The following is a 16,150-nucleotide window of genomic DNA, read 5'->3' on the forward strand; positions in this document are numbered from 1 at the left end:
TTTGAGCTGCACACAATGGCAGGGCACTTACCTCCCAGAGAGAGCCATTAACCAATAGGGAGAGCAAATCACTTCAGGGTGAAGTGGATTAATCATTAAGGCCCCCCCCATGGGATAGGGGCGCACTCCCCAAAGTGACCAGATCCATCTGTGGGGCCCTGCTGCTGCCCATCAGGAGAGTCGCTGCTGGGGCTCCAGGGGCGGGAGAGAACAGGAGGGCGTCTAGCTTGCCTCAGTCATGGACTCTCCAGCAGCCGCCCCCCCCAGCCTCCCCAGCTCAAAAACAGGCACCCCATTTACCCTGCTGTCTAGGCCCAAAAGCCCGGGACTTGTCAGCGTGTATCTATTCCTATGGTTTAGGTTTAGGCCTTGAACCACGTGTTGGTTCAACCACTCAGAACAATAGAAACTTCTTTTAAAAACTCACGAATGAGGTAAAGCATGTGTGCAACCCACGCACGCGTCCAGAGCATGACCACGGCCAAGGCAGTGATCCATACCACCGTCCTCAGGGGACGGTGGGATTGGGGCTTCCTACTACACTGGGAACAACATCCATCCTTTCCACCAGGGCCTGCATGGCCTGGGGCAATCCGGCTTGTTCCCCCTACCCCCGACTCCCCTTCCCCGCCTTCCAGCCAGCCTGGCCTCCTAGCTGGGCCTCTGCAGGGCAGGGGCCACCATGGGGGGGTGCCCTCCCACCACCATGCCTCCACCTGCCTAGATGCTCTCATGGCTCATTCCCTCATCTCCTTCAGGTTCATCTCCCTTCCTCTGACGAGCCCCTACCCCACCACCCAGCCCAAACACACACACCCCCTCCCACGGCCAGTTTCAGCCCGCAGGATGGGCATAGTTGTCCATCACCTCCTAGCAGAGCCTTCTCTCTCGGTCACCAACTCTAGTATCCTGAGTGAATACTGGTAGGAGGGAGGTCCTGAGAACCCCTACCTCGGCTCTGGTGGTTTTGGAGCCCAAACTCCGCAAGGACAAATGTGTGCCAACCCCCCTCCCCCCGCCCCCCACCCCCCACCTCCCAGGGCTGGCTTGGGCACCTCAAATACTCCCCCCAGGGAACCACAGCCTCCAAATAACATTAGCAGCGGGCCTTATAGGGCACTTACTGTGTGAGCTCGGAGCCTCTGGGCTCGCTGCCTGACACAGATGATCTCATTTAATCCTCAAATAGGCCCAGGAAGTGCGTCCAGTCCCCCCATCTCACACATGGTGAGAGGTGAGCCAAGCTGTCAGAGCTCACACAGCTGTCCCGGGGCTCCTGACTGTCACCGAGACACACTCATCCCCCGTCACAGACTACAGGGTGAGCAGGCCCAGAAAGGAAGGGGCCCGGAAAAAACAAGAGCGCAGGTGCCTCCGTGGGGCCGGCCCAGAGATGGAAGCAAAATGGCAGACTGCAGAAAGAACACACGACTCGAGCTCCACACACGACATTTCTCTGAGGCAGTGCGAGGAACAAGGCTGACAACAGAACAAAGCCGAAACCCACTCTCTCAAGCCTCTTAAAGGTGTGTTTTATTTGTTTGCTTTTCTTTTTTCTTTTCTTTTCTTGTTCCACAATAATGGCACATTAAAAAAATTAAGAACTACAAAAAAGGACCATGTCTTTGAGTCCATGTTCACATTGTCCCGCGCCCCATGGCACAGGGACTGGCGGTCGCCCCAGCCCGGTCCAGGGATGGCCTCTTGGAAAGGCACTGAGTCAGCGCCCTGGGACTGGGCCCTTCCGGGAGCTGAGGCGCTGTTCCTCTGGGCCCCACTAGAGGGCGGTCTCCTGCTTCTGAGGCCCCAGGGCTCTGGCAACCCCCTCCGTCTCTCTTCCAACCAGAGCCAGGAGCTGGAAATGTTAGGGAACTTACTTTGGTCCCCACAGGGGACTCTTTAGGGATAGAGCCCTCCCCCAACCAGCAGGAGATGACACCTCAGCCCGGTCACCCCCTGGGGGTCAGGGTGTCTCTCCCAGTCCTGTTTCCAGCCCAGCTGACACGCCGGTGGGGCCCTGGTTCTCAGGCTTAACCCAGGCCCCTCCTCCATGCCCCATGGGCCACCCCAGCAGGCACAGGAGTGACAGATGCTTGGCCCCCTTAGCTGACACCCACCATGAGCAACAGGGCTCCCCAAACTCTGGGGCCCTGGCTCAGAAGGAAGGGCTACAGGAAAAATGGGACGGGGGAGGGCAGAGGGGGTTCAGAGCCAAGGCTGCCAGGAAGGAGAGAAGCGACAGAGGCTAGCTGAGGGCCCAGGAGGATCCTCAGGCTCTGCAACGAGAAGGGGGTCCCATGACATGGGGTCAGCAGGCCTGGGCAGGGGGGCCTGGGGAAAAAGGGGCAGAAAGAGGCTTCCGTCCTGCTTCTGGTCACCGTGGGGGCACAGGCTCAGGTGACAAGACCTTAGTCTCCCCCCAGAGGGAAACACCACGTTGCACTCAGCCAGGTCTCAGCCCAGCCCTCATGGGAGGGAGGGACCCCACCAGCCAGGCCCTGATCAGCCCCAGCTCCCAACAGTGGCTCCCAAAGTCACCCTCCATAGGCCAACTGGACTGGCAGCTGGTGGGGGGGCCTGGCTGACCCAGGGTCCGGCCTCCCCAATCCTCCTGTGCCCACCCTGCCCACCGCCCTTGGCTCTACTCCTGCTGCTCATTCATTTCCATGTCAGACACCAGAATGTTCTTCTCGGTGGCCTCGCCAGGGCCAGAGGCGCTGCGGCTGTAGCGGGCGCCCTCGAAGGTCCCACGCTCCGCACTCTGTCGCCGCCGGTAGAGGATCAAGGCCGCAGTCAGCAGGGCCAGGAGCAGCAGCACAGCCATCAGCACCACCACGAGGGCGGCCGGGTTCTCGGGGAGCGCTGCTGTAGCAAGCCCAATACTCAGTGGACAGGCCACGCTCCCGCCCCCCCGAAGCTCCCCACCACCCCCTGCTGCCTGGCATTGGGGCCAAGGTGGGAGAGGGCTCACCCCAGCCCTGCCTGGGAACTTACCTGATGGTGAGAAGCTGCTCTCCTCAGCTGCAAGGAAGAGGGAGGGACCCATTAATCACTGAAGTCCTGACAGTAATAATGAACCAACAGAGAGCACTTCTTGAGTGCCAGCCGCCCCATTAGCTCACTTGATCTCGTAGGGGCTGCTATTATCCTCATCTGGCATCTGAAGAAACTGAGGCCATCGACTTTAAGGAACTTGCCCAAGGTCACAGAGTTGGTAAGTGGTTTGCCCGGGGCTTGAACCCTGCTCATGTGCCCTTAACCGCTACAAAATGACAGGTTTGCTGTCTCGTTTGGAAATCTGTAGGAAGGGCCAGTCCCTTCTACCGACCCATTTATCCTGGGGGGAGGGTTCCGGCCCGGGGCCTGTCTCTTCCGGCCCTCCTATATCCGCTGTGTCACTGGCAGGGTGGGACTCGAGCCCAGGGCCCAGGCCCAGCAGCATCCGGCCACTCGAGCCCAGGGCACAGGCCCAGCAGCGTCCGGCCGGTCGTGTGGGGGGCGGTAAGAGGCCAGTCCGCGGGTGCTCACCTCGGGGGAGCTTGCAGACGACGCCCATGGTAACATTGGTACAGGCACCCGGGCGCCAAAGGCCGCTGCTGCTCTGGATCCAGTAGCAGCTGTTGTGGCTCAGCATGCTGGGGCCCAGGCCAGGGGGCCCCCAGTTGGAGTAGTTCACAGCTGTGTTGTCCTGCCAGACCAGGATGCCTCCTGCGGGGAGGAAGACACTGAGGGCACCAGCGGGTGGAAGAGAGCAGGCTTGTTCTCGAACCAATGCTCATTCCCCCTCAACGAGCCCCGAGCCCCGTTGAGGCTCCCCCTACACCTGGAGAGGCATCCCCCTACAACTGGAGGCTTCCCCCGCTCCCTCCGGATGCCGCGCACAAGGTACCCACCTTTGGGGTTGAAGTTCATGCCCAGCCAGGCACCCCGACTCTGGCCCTCAGAGCTCTGCATGTGCTCCCAGACAAACACGTTCTCCATCTCATCCAGAATGGACAGGACCGCCCCACCCGCTGGACACAAGGGAGGCCCACATCAGGACAGACAGTAGTCCCCCTGGGGTAGCAGACCCACCCACCCTCAGAGAGGCACCAGCCCTCTTCTCCCGTGGCCCAAGTGGAGGACGGTGTGGAGTGTGCCTCTGTGTGTGGGTGCCCGGGGCCCCCAACATGTAGTGCCACGCGTGGGCTCTGTGTATTGGAAACTGACGGGGCGCTTCTGTGTAAGTGCCACCTGCGGGCCGAGCGCAGCAGGGGGACAGTGTTCCTGGAGCCTCTAAGTGCCCACGACAGGGGTCGCCACCTGAAATGGCCTGTGGGGGCTCTGGCCTGCACTGGCCCACCTCGCTGGCAGCGCTGCAGCGCCTCCTTGTGGCCCAGCAGCAGCTCCATGTGGAAGGAGTAGCAGTGCTCCCGGAAGGGAATCCACGCAGAGTCTGTCAGCCCTTGGGGACAGCTGCCATGGTAGCTTATTCTTCGGGGAGGAGGGGGCCCTGTGGGGGGTGCAGGATTGAGGAAGTGGCACGGAGTCCTCCCTGGGACAGCCTGCACCCGGCCCACCCCTCAGCCCCAGCCGCTGGCCGCTTACCGCCACTCGTGCTGCAGACGGCCCCCTGCAACTTGGTGTCGCAGCTGGCAGTGCGCCAGGCGCCGTCTACATCCACGTAGGCGCAGCCCCCTGGCTGCTGGGGCTCCCCGTCCTGCCAGCTTGCGTAGCTCAGCGGCTCCTCCGAGACCCAGGAGTACCGTCGGGAGCCCTGGGCAGGAGGGGGCCGTCAGGGTGGGAGGAAGGAGGGAGGGGCCTGGCGGGGGTGGGGGTGGGTGGGGAGCAGAGGCAGGTAAGGTAAGGCAAGGAGTTGGGGGGGGTTGTTAATCAGGGAGTGGTCCCGGCCACTCGGGAAGGATGAAGTTCAGGGGCCCACCTCCTCACTGGCCAGCCCGATCCAGAGTGGGGTGCGCAGCCCTCGGGCAGCCTGTGTGAGGAAGGCCTGGGTGTAGGGGTCAGGCACATGCGCCAGGCTGGCGTTGCGGCTCTCACACAGCAGGAGGGCATCCTGCCAGCGAAGAGGCTTCTGCAGCAGCCGGAAGGTGCCGTTGAGGTAGGAGAGCTCAGTGCCCGGGGCAGGGGGCGACGCTGCTGGGGATGGGCTCAGGGAAGGGTCTACAGGGAAGGGGACAGGGCTCAGGCTGGGCTCTGCCTCCCTCACCCCATTCCCAAGCCTGAAGCTGGGGGAGCATCAGACACCGGGAGAGAACAGGTCTCCACTGGGCCCAGGGCTTGGCACGGACAGACAGTATTAGCCAGTGTTCCTACTAACACTTTCTTGCTGGTCCACAGAGGAGCAAGCGGGAGCCTTGACCCACTCCCACCCCGGGAACCCCTGTAGAACAGGATGGAGCTGTGGGGGCCTCAGACACACAACTTCAGGTTCCCTGACACCTAGCATGCCTGATGTCTAGCTGCCCCTGGTCAGCCCTCCAGACCCCCGAACCTTCTTCCTGAGACCCCTCGGTCCTCACTGCCTTTCCCTCTGATTGGTACCCGGTCTTTCTGTGATCTGCTTCCCAAACAGCTATTGGACTCTGGGGGTGACCCCAAGGACCCCGAGTCAGGGATCATGTTTCGTCATTCCTCCCTGCATGGCCCACAGCATCGGGCCCAGTGCTGACCTTCCCAAGTTCACGGGTGACGTGTACCTGCGCCCTTCTGGCAGATGAAGCCGTGTGTCTCCTCCGCGCAGCTCCGATCATCCCAGCGGCCAGTGAGGTGAGCGGAGGGGCTGTGCAGGACCACCGCGCAGCTGGTCTGGGGGGAGGGAGCCGCTCAGGGGAGCGCCGGCAGCTCTGCCCTTGTGCCACTGCCCCCACAGGGCTGCCCTTGGAGGAAAGAGTCTGGAAGAGGGGGACCACCGTGCAGGTTTGGGGGGTGGGGAGCAGAGGGAGGGGCTTCCTCACCGGGATGTTGCCGCTGGGAGCAGGGCTGGGGCCAGAGGGCTCCCCAGGGGCCCAGTTGGTATACAGCAGAGGCTCCTGCTCCACCCACCGGAAGTCCCTCTGAGAGGCATGGAGGCCAATCCAAAGGTCAAAGGTCACATTGGGCAGGCTGGCTGTGATGAAAGCTACAGTCCCCCAGAAGAGAGAGTTATGAGCAACAGGACAGCCCCTTGCCCGCTCTGCTCTAGCCATGTATTTGGGGGGGGGGAGGGGAGGGGAGGGAGGGCCTTGTCAGAGGATACTGGGGACTTCCCATGGGCTGGCCCTACCTTGCTCTAAGGGGTTTGCAATGGTGACCAGCTGGGCCTCTTGCTGTTCACAGGAGAACTGTGCCTCTGACCACTTCACCCGGTCCTGGGGGTCCTGGCCCTGGATTCGGAAACACTGGGGCGGAGGGGGAGGCGTGATGTCCAGTTCTACCACCCTGGCCCGCAAACCCAGAAACTCATGCCGTGTGGCCCTCAGCGGCAGGCCCTGGGGAGGCTGCTGGCGCTGAGGACAATAAACAGAACCAGGACATCTGGGGCCCCCCGAGCAAGGCTCTGGTGCCCTCTCAGCCTGGCACAGCGCGTTCATGTCCACCGGCCCATGCTCAGGGGGCCCTGTCAGCTGCAGGAGGTCCTTGGGCCACCAAAGGCTCTACTACCTAGGACAACAGTACCTGGGCCATGCATGGGGACAAGGTCGGTCTGGATTTCAGCTAACCTTCGCATGGGTTGCCTGAACTCTCTTATTTTGTCCTGTGAACTTAACGTTCATCCGTAGGACACTCTTATCTTCACTTCTGAATGATCTTTGTTTGGCAGCAGCTGGGCGGGAAATCTCTCAAATGGAACAGGAAAGATTCCCCTCCTCAGTGTGATCGGGGCGGTTGCGGGGGTCGGAGGAGGAGAAGGAAGCTTCAGAGTCAAAAAGAGGGCCAGAGGACACAGGCAGGTCAGATTCCAGATCTGACTTAACCTTTCTGTAAAATGGGAACAAAAGTATCTGTCTTTTGGGGCCTCGTTAAGCGTCAAAGAGAACAGTGCCCACCGAGAGAGTTAAGTGCTGAACAAGGGGGCGCTCTTACTGTCGGGATGAGTTGGAGCATCAGCTTACTGATGCCAGTGTCAGATTTGGGGTAGGAAAATGGTAAACCCAAAAATAATGCAAGAGTTTGGGGGAGGTTTATCACCAAGACCTTGCATTTCATTTCAGAGAAGTAGTTCAGAGATACTCCGAGGCCTCCCTTAAATAACTAAATTTAGGGGCGCCTGGGTGGCTCAGTGGGTTAAAGCCTCTGCCTTTGGCTCAGGTCATGATCCCAGGGTCCTGGGATCGAGCCCCGCATCGGGCTCTCTGCTCGGCGGGGAGCCTGCTTCCTCCTCTCTTTCTCTGCCTGCCTCTCTGCCTGCTTGTGATCTCTGTCTGTCAAATAAATAAATAAAATCTTTAAAAAAAACACAACAACTAAATTTAGTCATAAAATGAGAAGCAGCGAGGTCACGTCAATATCAGCAATGGAAGAGAAGAATCAGCTCCGTCCGCCAACCCGTGGGGTCTCCCTACCCCATGCAAGTGTACTAGGTGGTATGTCCGGGGCCGGGGGCCCTGCCCTCCAGGAGCTTAAAGCCAGGGGAGAGGCCGGCGATCACTTTGTCTCCCTACGCCTGGATGCTGCTGGGCTGTAACAAAGGGCAGAGAACTAGGAAAGCAGAATGTCTGGGGCCAGGCAGCGAAGGGGCAGACAGCCTCGCGTACTTCAAAGGCTTCTGGCAGGGGAGTAACTGGTATTCCTACCATGATGCTGATACATCAAGAAAGAGATCAAGTGCATAAATACCATATATTCTGTTTTATATGCGGTGGAAGAAGCCGTGAGAATAAATTTTTGGGAAAATGTAATGACATGAGAAAAGTGTTCAAAATAGAACACTGAAGGCGCCTAAGTGGCTCAGTGGGTTAAAGCCTATGCCTTCAGCTCAGGTCATGATCCCAGGGTCTTGGGATCGAGCCCCACATCGGGCTCTCTGCTCGGTGGGGAGCCTGCTTCCCCTCTCTCTCTGCCTGCCTCTCTGCCTACTTGTGATCTTTCTCTGTCAAATAAATAAATAAAATCTTAAAAAAAAAAAAAAATAGAACACTGAGAAAGTGGATACAAAATCCTGTGATGTAGCAGGATCTCATTTAGGTGAAAAAGGCAGGAAGCAGAGTAACAAATATTCATAGGGCTTATTTCTGGAAAGGATGAGTGAGTTGTATTTTCTTTATTTCTTTTTTTTCCCCAACTTGTAATAATACATGTGTTACTTTTTTTAAGGTCGAAAAGGTATAATATGTGCTTAAATATTTTGAAGACAGTTAAGCACTCCAGGACACTAAGGGGCTGGCTACGCTCCAAGGCAGGACAAAGATTTACGGATTATAGGAGCTGGTGTTAACGAATCTAATCCTCACAATCCGGCTAAGTGGTTTTATCGCAGAGAAAGCACGGATGGGAGCTCAGACTCGTGATGCCAGCATGAACGAGAAAATAGTGTGCCTCTCTTCCTGGGACAAGCTCTTGTCGCCACCAGGTAAAAACAATGACAATCTAATCAGGTCTGATCAATCAGCCCAGGAGTGCCAAAGTAACTACATAGGAGAGAAGCCCGCTAGAAGGAACAGTCTGCAGCAGACATGTCTAGAAACGTGTCCCTTCTGATTACTGTTACTGCCCCCAACTGTCCCATCTGCACGCTCTAAACCCTTGGGAAAAGAATTTCCTAAATGTTGTTTAAAAAAAAAATCCTTCAAAGACTTGCTCTTAAACCATCTTAATCAGGTCTTCTGATTAGTTTATGAGGCAGATTAGTTTAAAATACAGCAATGAACTGGCCAATTTTTACACAAAAACCTTTGTTTCATTGGTAGAAGGACTGAAAAACAAAGAAGGATGGACGGACTTTTCCATTTTTATGTATTTGCCTTTATGAGGCAACTTTTTCATCTACAATAACCACTAAACCCATGTTTTAAAGTAATTCGGACCTCAAATGATACCTGTGAAGTCCCAAATCACGAAGTGTCAGATCAAAATTTTATAAAAAGAATGAAATATATGCAGTCACCTTGCTCTTACTAAAATTATTTAAAGGTGAGTAATTATTATAATTGGTCATTTTTGAGTACTTTTCTCATACCACTAATAAAATTTTTTTTAAACTTAAAAATACTCGTTTTTCAGGGGCGCCTGGGTGTCTCAGTTGGTTAAGCATCTGCCTTCAGCTCAGGTCATGATCCCCGGGGTCCTGGGTATAGGCAAGAAGCCATGACTTGGATGTTGCCAAAGAGCCAGGCCTCCTGAAGCTCGGCCTTCCCAGGTTCACATCCTGTCCCCTGATACTACTGGGTGGCCCCTCCCCACCTCCTACCTTGTTGAGGAACTGGTTCCAGCCGGAGGGGCAGCCCCCTAGGGCCGTGGGTGGTAGGTCCGGGGGCTGGGGCTCTCCTGTGCTGTTACTGCGTTTACAGATGTAGGGCAAGGCAGTCAGGCACCTCTGGTCCCCCCAGTCCTCTGCAGAAAGAGGAGGGCAGTCACTCTAGCACAGGGCAGAGCCAGCAGCACCCTGGCCTCATGCCCAGTGAAGAGGACATGGGGGTCGGATGCCTGTGTCCAGCTCTGAACTCCGGTCCTCTGTGGCTGCTGAATCATGGGGCCAGGTCCCCACTCTGGGTCTAGCCCCTCTTGGGTTGTGGGAACAAAGAGAATGAGAAGAGACTTATAGGCCTCCCCAGGCTCACCACAATGACCCCAACATCAACCCCTCTCCCCAGCTTCTGCACCCTCTCTGCCCCGCCCCAACCCTCACCTCGGCTGGCGGTCATGTACACACACTTCTTATCCTTGCCGATGGGCCGAGGTTTACCCGGTGCCCAGGAGATGAAGTTTATAATGGAACCATCGGTCCACCTGTAAGGACGCAGAACACAGATGAATTGCCCCGGTCCCAACCTCCGTGGCATAGAGCAACGAAGGCCACCAAGATGGGGGGGCAGGGAAGGGCCCAAGCCCAGGGGCTCAGTAGCTACAGGCTAAGCGTGAGGCCACTGAGCTCTGGGCCATTGGGGACCCAAAGACCTGGTGCGTCCAGGTAAGCCCCAGCCCTCCCTGGAAACTCGTTCACTAACTAGAGAAGCCCAAGAAGCCCAGAGCAAAGGTCCAAAGGCAACAGTGCCCTCAGATGATAGTCTTGTACTCCTCGTCTTTCCAGTCTCAAGCTCCCTCATGCATGGTAGGTGGCTACTGCATACAGAGAGGCCCCTCTAGAGGACACCATCTGTTCTTCCCCATATCCTGAGGGGGACTTATCCATGAGTGGCCCCAGCATAATAGCAGCTGCCTTATTTGGTGCCCAGTTATGTGCTCGATGCCGTGCCAAGGACTTCGCACACCTTATTTCTAATCCTACCAGGCAGGCCTCCTTATGCCCATTTTTAGATAAGAAAATCCAGGCCCACAAAGGTTAAGTCATTTGATCAAGGCCAAATCCACGTCTGTCTCTGTGGGCGGCCTCCCCAGTTCCCATCTGGGGTCCCGGCTGGCCATCTAGGCATGCACCCCCCACCTCACATCCAGGCACATGCCCCCCTCCCACAGCTGCTGACCCTGGAAGGCTCCTACCTGAAACGCCCATCACTCTCTGCAGTGTGCAGGCCAATCCACCAGTGCTGCTCTTGGCCTGGGGACAACTGGGGAAACCCATCAGGCAGATAAGGGTTGGCAGGGCCTCTCCTCCCTGGGCCTGCCCTCCCACTGCCCGAGGGCCCAGGCTCACCCAGGGTGCTCACCTTCTGCAGGTTGTGCCCCAGGAAATCCAGCTCGGCCTGGCTGTGCACGGAGACCAGCTCGGCCTGGAACCACGTGCAGATGCGCTGCGCCTGAGCCCACGTGGAGTGGTGCTCGAAGAACTTGTACTCAGCCTCCTGGAAACGCAGCCACTCTCGCCGGCCTGCAGGGACAGTGGGAGTGCGGGAGCAGAGGCCAGGCTGGGGCTGCCTGCTCGAGCCCTGCAGACAGGGTGGGACAAGGCCCAGGCAGGTCCAAGGGCAGGCAGCAGGCGGGTTAGGAACCCCTAAACCCCCCTGCCCGACACCACTCCAGGCCCAAGCTTGCCCTGCTTGGAGACGGAGGCCCACAGGACTCCAGGCGCCCCGATTCCCCTTCTCTCAGCTCAAATCCCTAACTCCTTTCGTTCCATCCCGGGGCAGGCCTGTCCCTGGAGGTGACACCCCTCACCCTCTTCGGACCCCCACGGAGAGTGTGTGGCCTGGGGGCCTTACCTTGTGGGCTGACGTCTGGCTCCCGCACATCTGTGCCTATGGGGACAACAGGGACACAGACGCTGCAGGGAAAGAAGGCCCTCCCCCGGATTCCCCGCCACGCCGCCCTTGGCCCCCTTCCGGGTTCCCAGCACCATCCCACCCAACCTCGAGGGATCTTGCAGATCCAGTCCAGCTGCGTCTCGCACTGCATGGCCACCCACTGCAGGGAGGCCAGGTCGAGCACTGCACAGCCCCTGATGTCGTCGTCGTCGTGCCGGCTCCGGTCGAAATTGTGGTAAGAGAACTGGAGGTCGGAGTAGGAGAAGGTTGTCAAGTTCTCGGCGTCCCCAGAACAGACGTACAGATGGCCGAGCCTGAGCTGGGAACCCCCAACCCTGGGGACACCCCGCCCCCCATTCTTTCCGCCAAAGGCCCTAATTTTATTTTATTTTATTTAAAGATTTTATTTATTTATTTGATAGAGATCACAAGTAGGCAGAGATGCAGGCAGAGAGAGAGAGGGAGGAAGCAGACTCCCTGCAGAGCAGAGAGCCCGCTGTGGGGGCTCGATCCCAGTACTCTGGGATCATGACCCAAGCAGAAGGTAGAGGCTTTAACCCACTGAGCCACCCAGGCGCCCTAATTTTAAACCTCGCCCACCGCCAGGCTCTGTCCCGCCCTCAAAGACCACGCCCACCCAACCAGCTCCCTCCGGGGCCCCGCCCACCTGCTGACCCGCCCCCTCCAGGCCCGCTCACCCCCAAGCCGTCGCTCCAGCGCCAGCTCTGCCCGGCTCCAGGGTCTCGACGGTTCAGGCCGATCCAGAACCAGTTCTGCTCGTGGATCTCGGGCTCTGATTCACTTCAGCACGGTCCGGGGGTGGAGACAGAAGAGATGGGGATGAGAGGAGCAGGAGCCCCTTGCAGGTGACCTGGGCTGTCCCGAAGGCCTGGGGCCTCTCTCCATCTGGGCTTCACACTCGCTGGCAATACGCTGTTGGGGCCACCTTTAGAAAGTTCTCTCCCCAGGGAGAACTGACCTAGCTGGACCAGGTGCCCGGCTCACTGGGGGTGGGTGGCCTGGCTCCCTTCCCTGGCTTCCCTTTGGGTGGGGTTTGCCCTGCCAGCAAGACTCTGTAGGCTTTCACTTCGGGGAGTTTAGCAAGTGGTGGGCATGGGGCATAGACCTGGGGCTCTGGAATCAGATAAAAGCAGATTCCAGCGCCGAATGGCCCAGGGGCCAATAACCTAACCTCTGTAGCAGCCCACATGGGTCCTTGATAATGTCCACTTTGTAGGGTTGAAGGAGACCCAGTGAGGATTCAGTGTTTAGTGCAGTACATGGTGAGAGGCCCTCAGTGAGAGTTACAATGACTAGTCCAATAAGGTAATCTGGATGTTTGCTGGAAAGACATGTCCCTGGGAATTAAGGTGTCTTTTGGGAAGCCTGGATCCATTCAGATTTTTTCCAGCACTAAGGGAGTATAGGTGCTGTGTGTCATAGGAGACCCACAGGACAGACATGGGGTCCTTAGGGACCCCTAGGGGCAAATGCTCACTTTTGTAACTTTTCCTGTCTCTCAGGAAAGGCTGTTGTTTGAGGACAGTGGGCTCTTATGGGATGGTGTTGGGGGAGGGGGTGGGGTGTGCTTGGCTTGGATTAGATTTTGCCATGGAGAAGGAGGAGTGAGGAGGGCAGTTACTTTTGTAGAAGTCCGTGAGTCTAAGGGGGATGCTGCTGGTTTCCTGATGATATTTTCCTGACACTGGGGAGCAACCAGGGAGACTGGGGCTCCCTGAGGGAGGGCAGGATGGTCCTGGCATTTGCTGCAGATACACAGGTCATTCGGAGCCCTCAGACAGGCCTCCCTGGGGGTGCATTCACCTCGCCCCCCCACCCTGTGCCCACACAGGTGCATGCAGGCCACTGTCCCAGGCTCAGTACCCAAAGATCTTGTTGAGCATGTTGGCCACAAAGTGTTCCTCCTCATAGCTGGCCAGGCTCAGCAGCTGGGCCCCCAACTCTCGGCAGGCCCCCTGGGCCTGCAGCCAGGTCTTCTTGTCTTGCAGCCTTTCTGAGCTGAACACCTACAGGAACAAAGTCCAGGTGTCTAAGTTGTCCCTACTGGTCCACCTGCCCTCCCAAGACAGCAGTAGGGAGGGGGGGCTGGGGCCTCACGGAATGGGGGTACAGGCTAGCTACGACAATCCTGCTCATCAGAGAACGAGCCCCAGGGGAGGGGAGCCAGTACAGCCAGGTTCTAGAGGACACCCCCTGCCCAGACCCCCGAACCAGCCCAAGACCTGGGCTCTCATCCCAGGGGAGCCACAGTTTGCTGTAGGCAAGTCCCTTCCCCTCCCTGGACTCAGTTTCCTCATGTCATAAAAGACCCTGGACTATGTTAGTGTCTCCCAAACACTGCAGAGTTCAAAAATCAGAGGACCGGGCCCTTCCTCAGCCTAGTGAGTCCCAGTCCCCGTAATGATAGCCTGGAATTTATTTTTCTCAAGCTGCCCAGGTGATTTTGAAAAGCAGCCAGCCCAGCCCCAGTGTTTGGGAACATCTGAAACCGATTATCTCTATGTTTTGTTTTTCTTTTTTTCAATTCTTTCCTTTCATCCAGCACCCATGATGTACCAGATCTGAGATTCCACTGACAAGAGTGTCATCGGAAGTTCCCTCTGTCTGCAGTCTGCTGTGGGGAAACAGGGTCCTTAGGGCCCAGTTGCCCAGTCATGGCTGGGCCCCGCTGGGGCTGCCCTTGACCTCAGCAAACTGTTTCTCTGCTCTTGTTCCTCTCCCCACTCCCACACCAGCAGGCTGCCTACCTTATAGCAGTGCCGGAGTTTGGGATCCGACCCCCAGCCCTGGGGACAGGAGCCCGTGAGGCTGGGCGTGGGGTCGGGCCCTGGCACTTCGGGCGTCACAGGTGTGCCCAGGCTCTGGCGACAGATGTAGCGAGCCCGGAAGGAGGTGCAGTTCTTCACCTCCCACAGCCCCATTGCGCTGCCTGTGGCCAGGGCCACACAGCCCCCACGGCTGTACCCTAGAGGAGAGAGCAGGAGACCCACTGGCTGAGGACTCGGGGTCTGGCCCTCCCCCACATCCCCGCAGGACACCACCCCGGCCTCGGCCCCCACACTGGGGACGAGCATGGCCGGCTCCTCAGGGACCCGAAGGGAATGGACCAAGTCCTAGCTCTCTGCTCACTCCTGTGAGATTTAGGCAAGTGGCTTAACCTCTCTGAGGCTGTTTTACCATTAGCCTCATGTCATTGAAAAGGCTAAAGGAGACCTTGAAGGTGTAATGGCCATGACCCCGATTGCCAGCACTTGCCGTATGCTAAGCACTTCACATCTTTTCATCCCGTTCAGCCTCACACCAGTCCCAGGAGTCACATCAGTCCTCAGCTGACAGATGGGAAACTGAGGCTCAAAGAGATGCCAAGTGGTTTGGGTCCAGACCCTGAGCTCCTAACTACTCTTCTGCACTGTACCAATGACCGGTTTCCTGGGAGGCCCTGGGAACTTGGTCCTGGCCAGGGGCGGGGGGGGGGGGGGGGGGCACCTCCTGGCTTCCCCGAGGAACGTCAGAGAGGGGCTGACTGAGTGCCGCGGAGGAGGGCCTCACCGGGCTGGTCCCGGTTCCAGTGGGTATACATGACGTCATCCCCACTGAGCCAGCGGAAGGAGCCAGTGCTGTTGAGGTCCTGTAGGGCTGTCCAGAAGTATTCACCATCCCAGTTGTAGATGAGGCTGCTGACAAAGGCTTGTTCAAACCTGTGAGAGTGAAGCCGATCAGGCAGGGAGCTCGACAAGGCCCAAACTCCACCCCCTCAGCATCCCCTCCATGCCTTGGGCCACAGGCCAGACGCTCCCATCCTGGGAGCCTGGGTGTTGTACCCAGTTGGCAACCTGCTGAGGGAAGTGGGGGCCCCTGGGGACCCTGCAGCAGAGACACAGCCACCGAGCTCCCCCTCTCCTGCCTGCCCCTCCGTGCCTGGCCGAGAAGAATGTCGAGAGGAACAGACACCTGCCCCACAATGGGGTCACTTAGTAAATGGGAACCATTCTTGGGACGATAGTAGAAAAAGGCCCTCGAGCCATTCCAGGCTTCAAGGACTCAGTTTCCTGAGTGGTGATGGCACAAGGCCTCCCCGTTTGGTGGGGAGGCCACATTAGGCCAGGACAGGCAGCAAGGCTGGTCTGGGTACACACCCTGTCCCGTACCTGTTGGTGATGGTGACCAGCTGAGAGCCGTGGTCGGTGCACAGGCGCCGGGCCTCACTGTAGGTGACTTGGTCCTCTCCCAGCCAGTAGCAAGAGGGGCTGTGCCATGTCCAACCCTGGCTCGAGACAGTGGGCAGAAGAGGGATGTCTGTGGGGAGGCCTCTCCTCCCTCACTCGGAAAGCCTGGGGACTGGTCTGACACCGGAGACGGCCCTTCTCATGCTCTGTTTTATACATTATGGCCTCAACCTCCCCTCCCTAGCATCGCCCACAGCAGCCAGACCGGGGGTAGACACATGGCCCAGGGGTGGCTGATTGGGCGAGGGCGGGGGGGAGCCAGGCACCCGCTGGTGGGCTGGCGAAGCAAGATGACTGGGGCATTTAAACCCAGGGTCTCAGTGGGAAAATTGCTAGCTGGCTGAGAACCCAGAGCTGAAATTCTGGGAGAGCTGCGGGCTGTGGAGGGAGCCGGTAATCCTCAGGTCCCGGAAAAGGCATAGTGAGCGGAGGGTGCACCTAGCCTGGGTCAGGGGACAGAAAGACCCTCAGCGTCAGCGGGGAACAGCAAAGCTTTGGAAGAGACCACTGCTCTGAGCGGCTGGCTCTCTACCATCAGACCGGCACGAGACCAGGCCAGGTTTCCCG

The 16,150-nt window shown here is 58.1% G+C and overlaps 1 protein-coding gene across 2 annotated transcripts in view; it reads right to left on the reverse strand.

Annotated features, from left to right (window-relative positions):
- Window positions 1-1,511: 1,511 nt before the first annotated feature.
- Window positions 1,512-16,150, reverse strand: part of MRC2 (mannose receptor C type 2) — a 56,764-nt gene continuing 42,125 nt past the window's right edge. Inside the window, exons 10-30 of one of the 2 annotated variants that reach the window (XM_059147358.1) lie at window positions 15,506-15,621; window positions 14,907-15,055; window positions 14,105-14,322; window positions 13,221-13,363; window positions 12,035-12,137; window positions 11,442-11,580; window positions 11,295-11,330; window positions 10,803-10,963; window positions 10,636-10,703; window positions 9,824-9,924; window positions 9,386-9,528; window positions 6,263-6,377; window positions 5,955-6,118; window positions 5,697-5,805; window positions 4,922-5,160; window positions 4,588-4,756; window positions 4,343-4,492; window positions 3,894-4,013; window positions 3,529-3,708; window positions 2,995-3,021; window positions 1,512-2,862 (exon numbers count right to left, since the gene is read on the reverse strand). In XM_059147358.1, coding sequence (XP_059003341.1) covers window positions 2,642-2,862; window positions 2,995-3,021; window positions 3,529-3,708; window positions 3,894-4,013; window positions 4,343-4,492; window positions 4,588-4,756; window positions 4,922-5,160; window positions 5,697-5,805; window positions 5,955-6,118; window positions 6,263-6,377; window positions 9,386-9,528; window positions 9,824-9,924; window positions 10,636-10,703; window positions 10,803-10,963; window positions 11,295-11,330; window positions 11,442-11,580; window positions 12,035-12,137; window positions 13,221-13,363; window positions 14,105-14,322; window positions 14,907-15,055; window positions 15,506-15,621 — 2,871 coding nt within the window. In that variant the 3' untranslated portion in view covers window positions 1,512-2,641. Of the gene's footprint in view, window positions 2,866-2,994; window positions 3,022-3,528; window positions 3,709-3,893; window positions 4,014-4,342; window positions 4,493-4,587; window positions 4,757-4,921; window positions 5,161-5,696; window positions 5,806-5,954; window positions 6,119-6,262; window positions 6,378-9,385; window positions 9,529-9,823; window positions 9,925-10,635; window positions 10,704-10,802; window positions 10,964-11,294; window positions 11,331-11,441; window positions 11,581-12,034; window positions 12,138-13,220; window positions 13,364-14,104; window positions 14,323-14,906; window positions 15,056-15,505; window positions 15,622-16,150 lie in introns of both variants that reach the window. The other variant, XM_059147357.1, reaches the window with a different exon arrangement.

This window comes from Mustela lutreola, chromosome 15 (assembly GCF_030435805.1).
Source record: "Mustela lutreola isolate mMusLut2 chromosome 15, mMusLut2.pri, whole genome shotgun sequence".
Classification (NCBI taxonomy): domain Eukaryota; kingdom Metazoa; phylum Chordata; class Mammalia; order Carnivora; family Mustelidae; genus Mustela; species Mustela lutreola.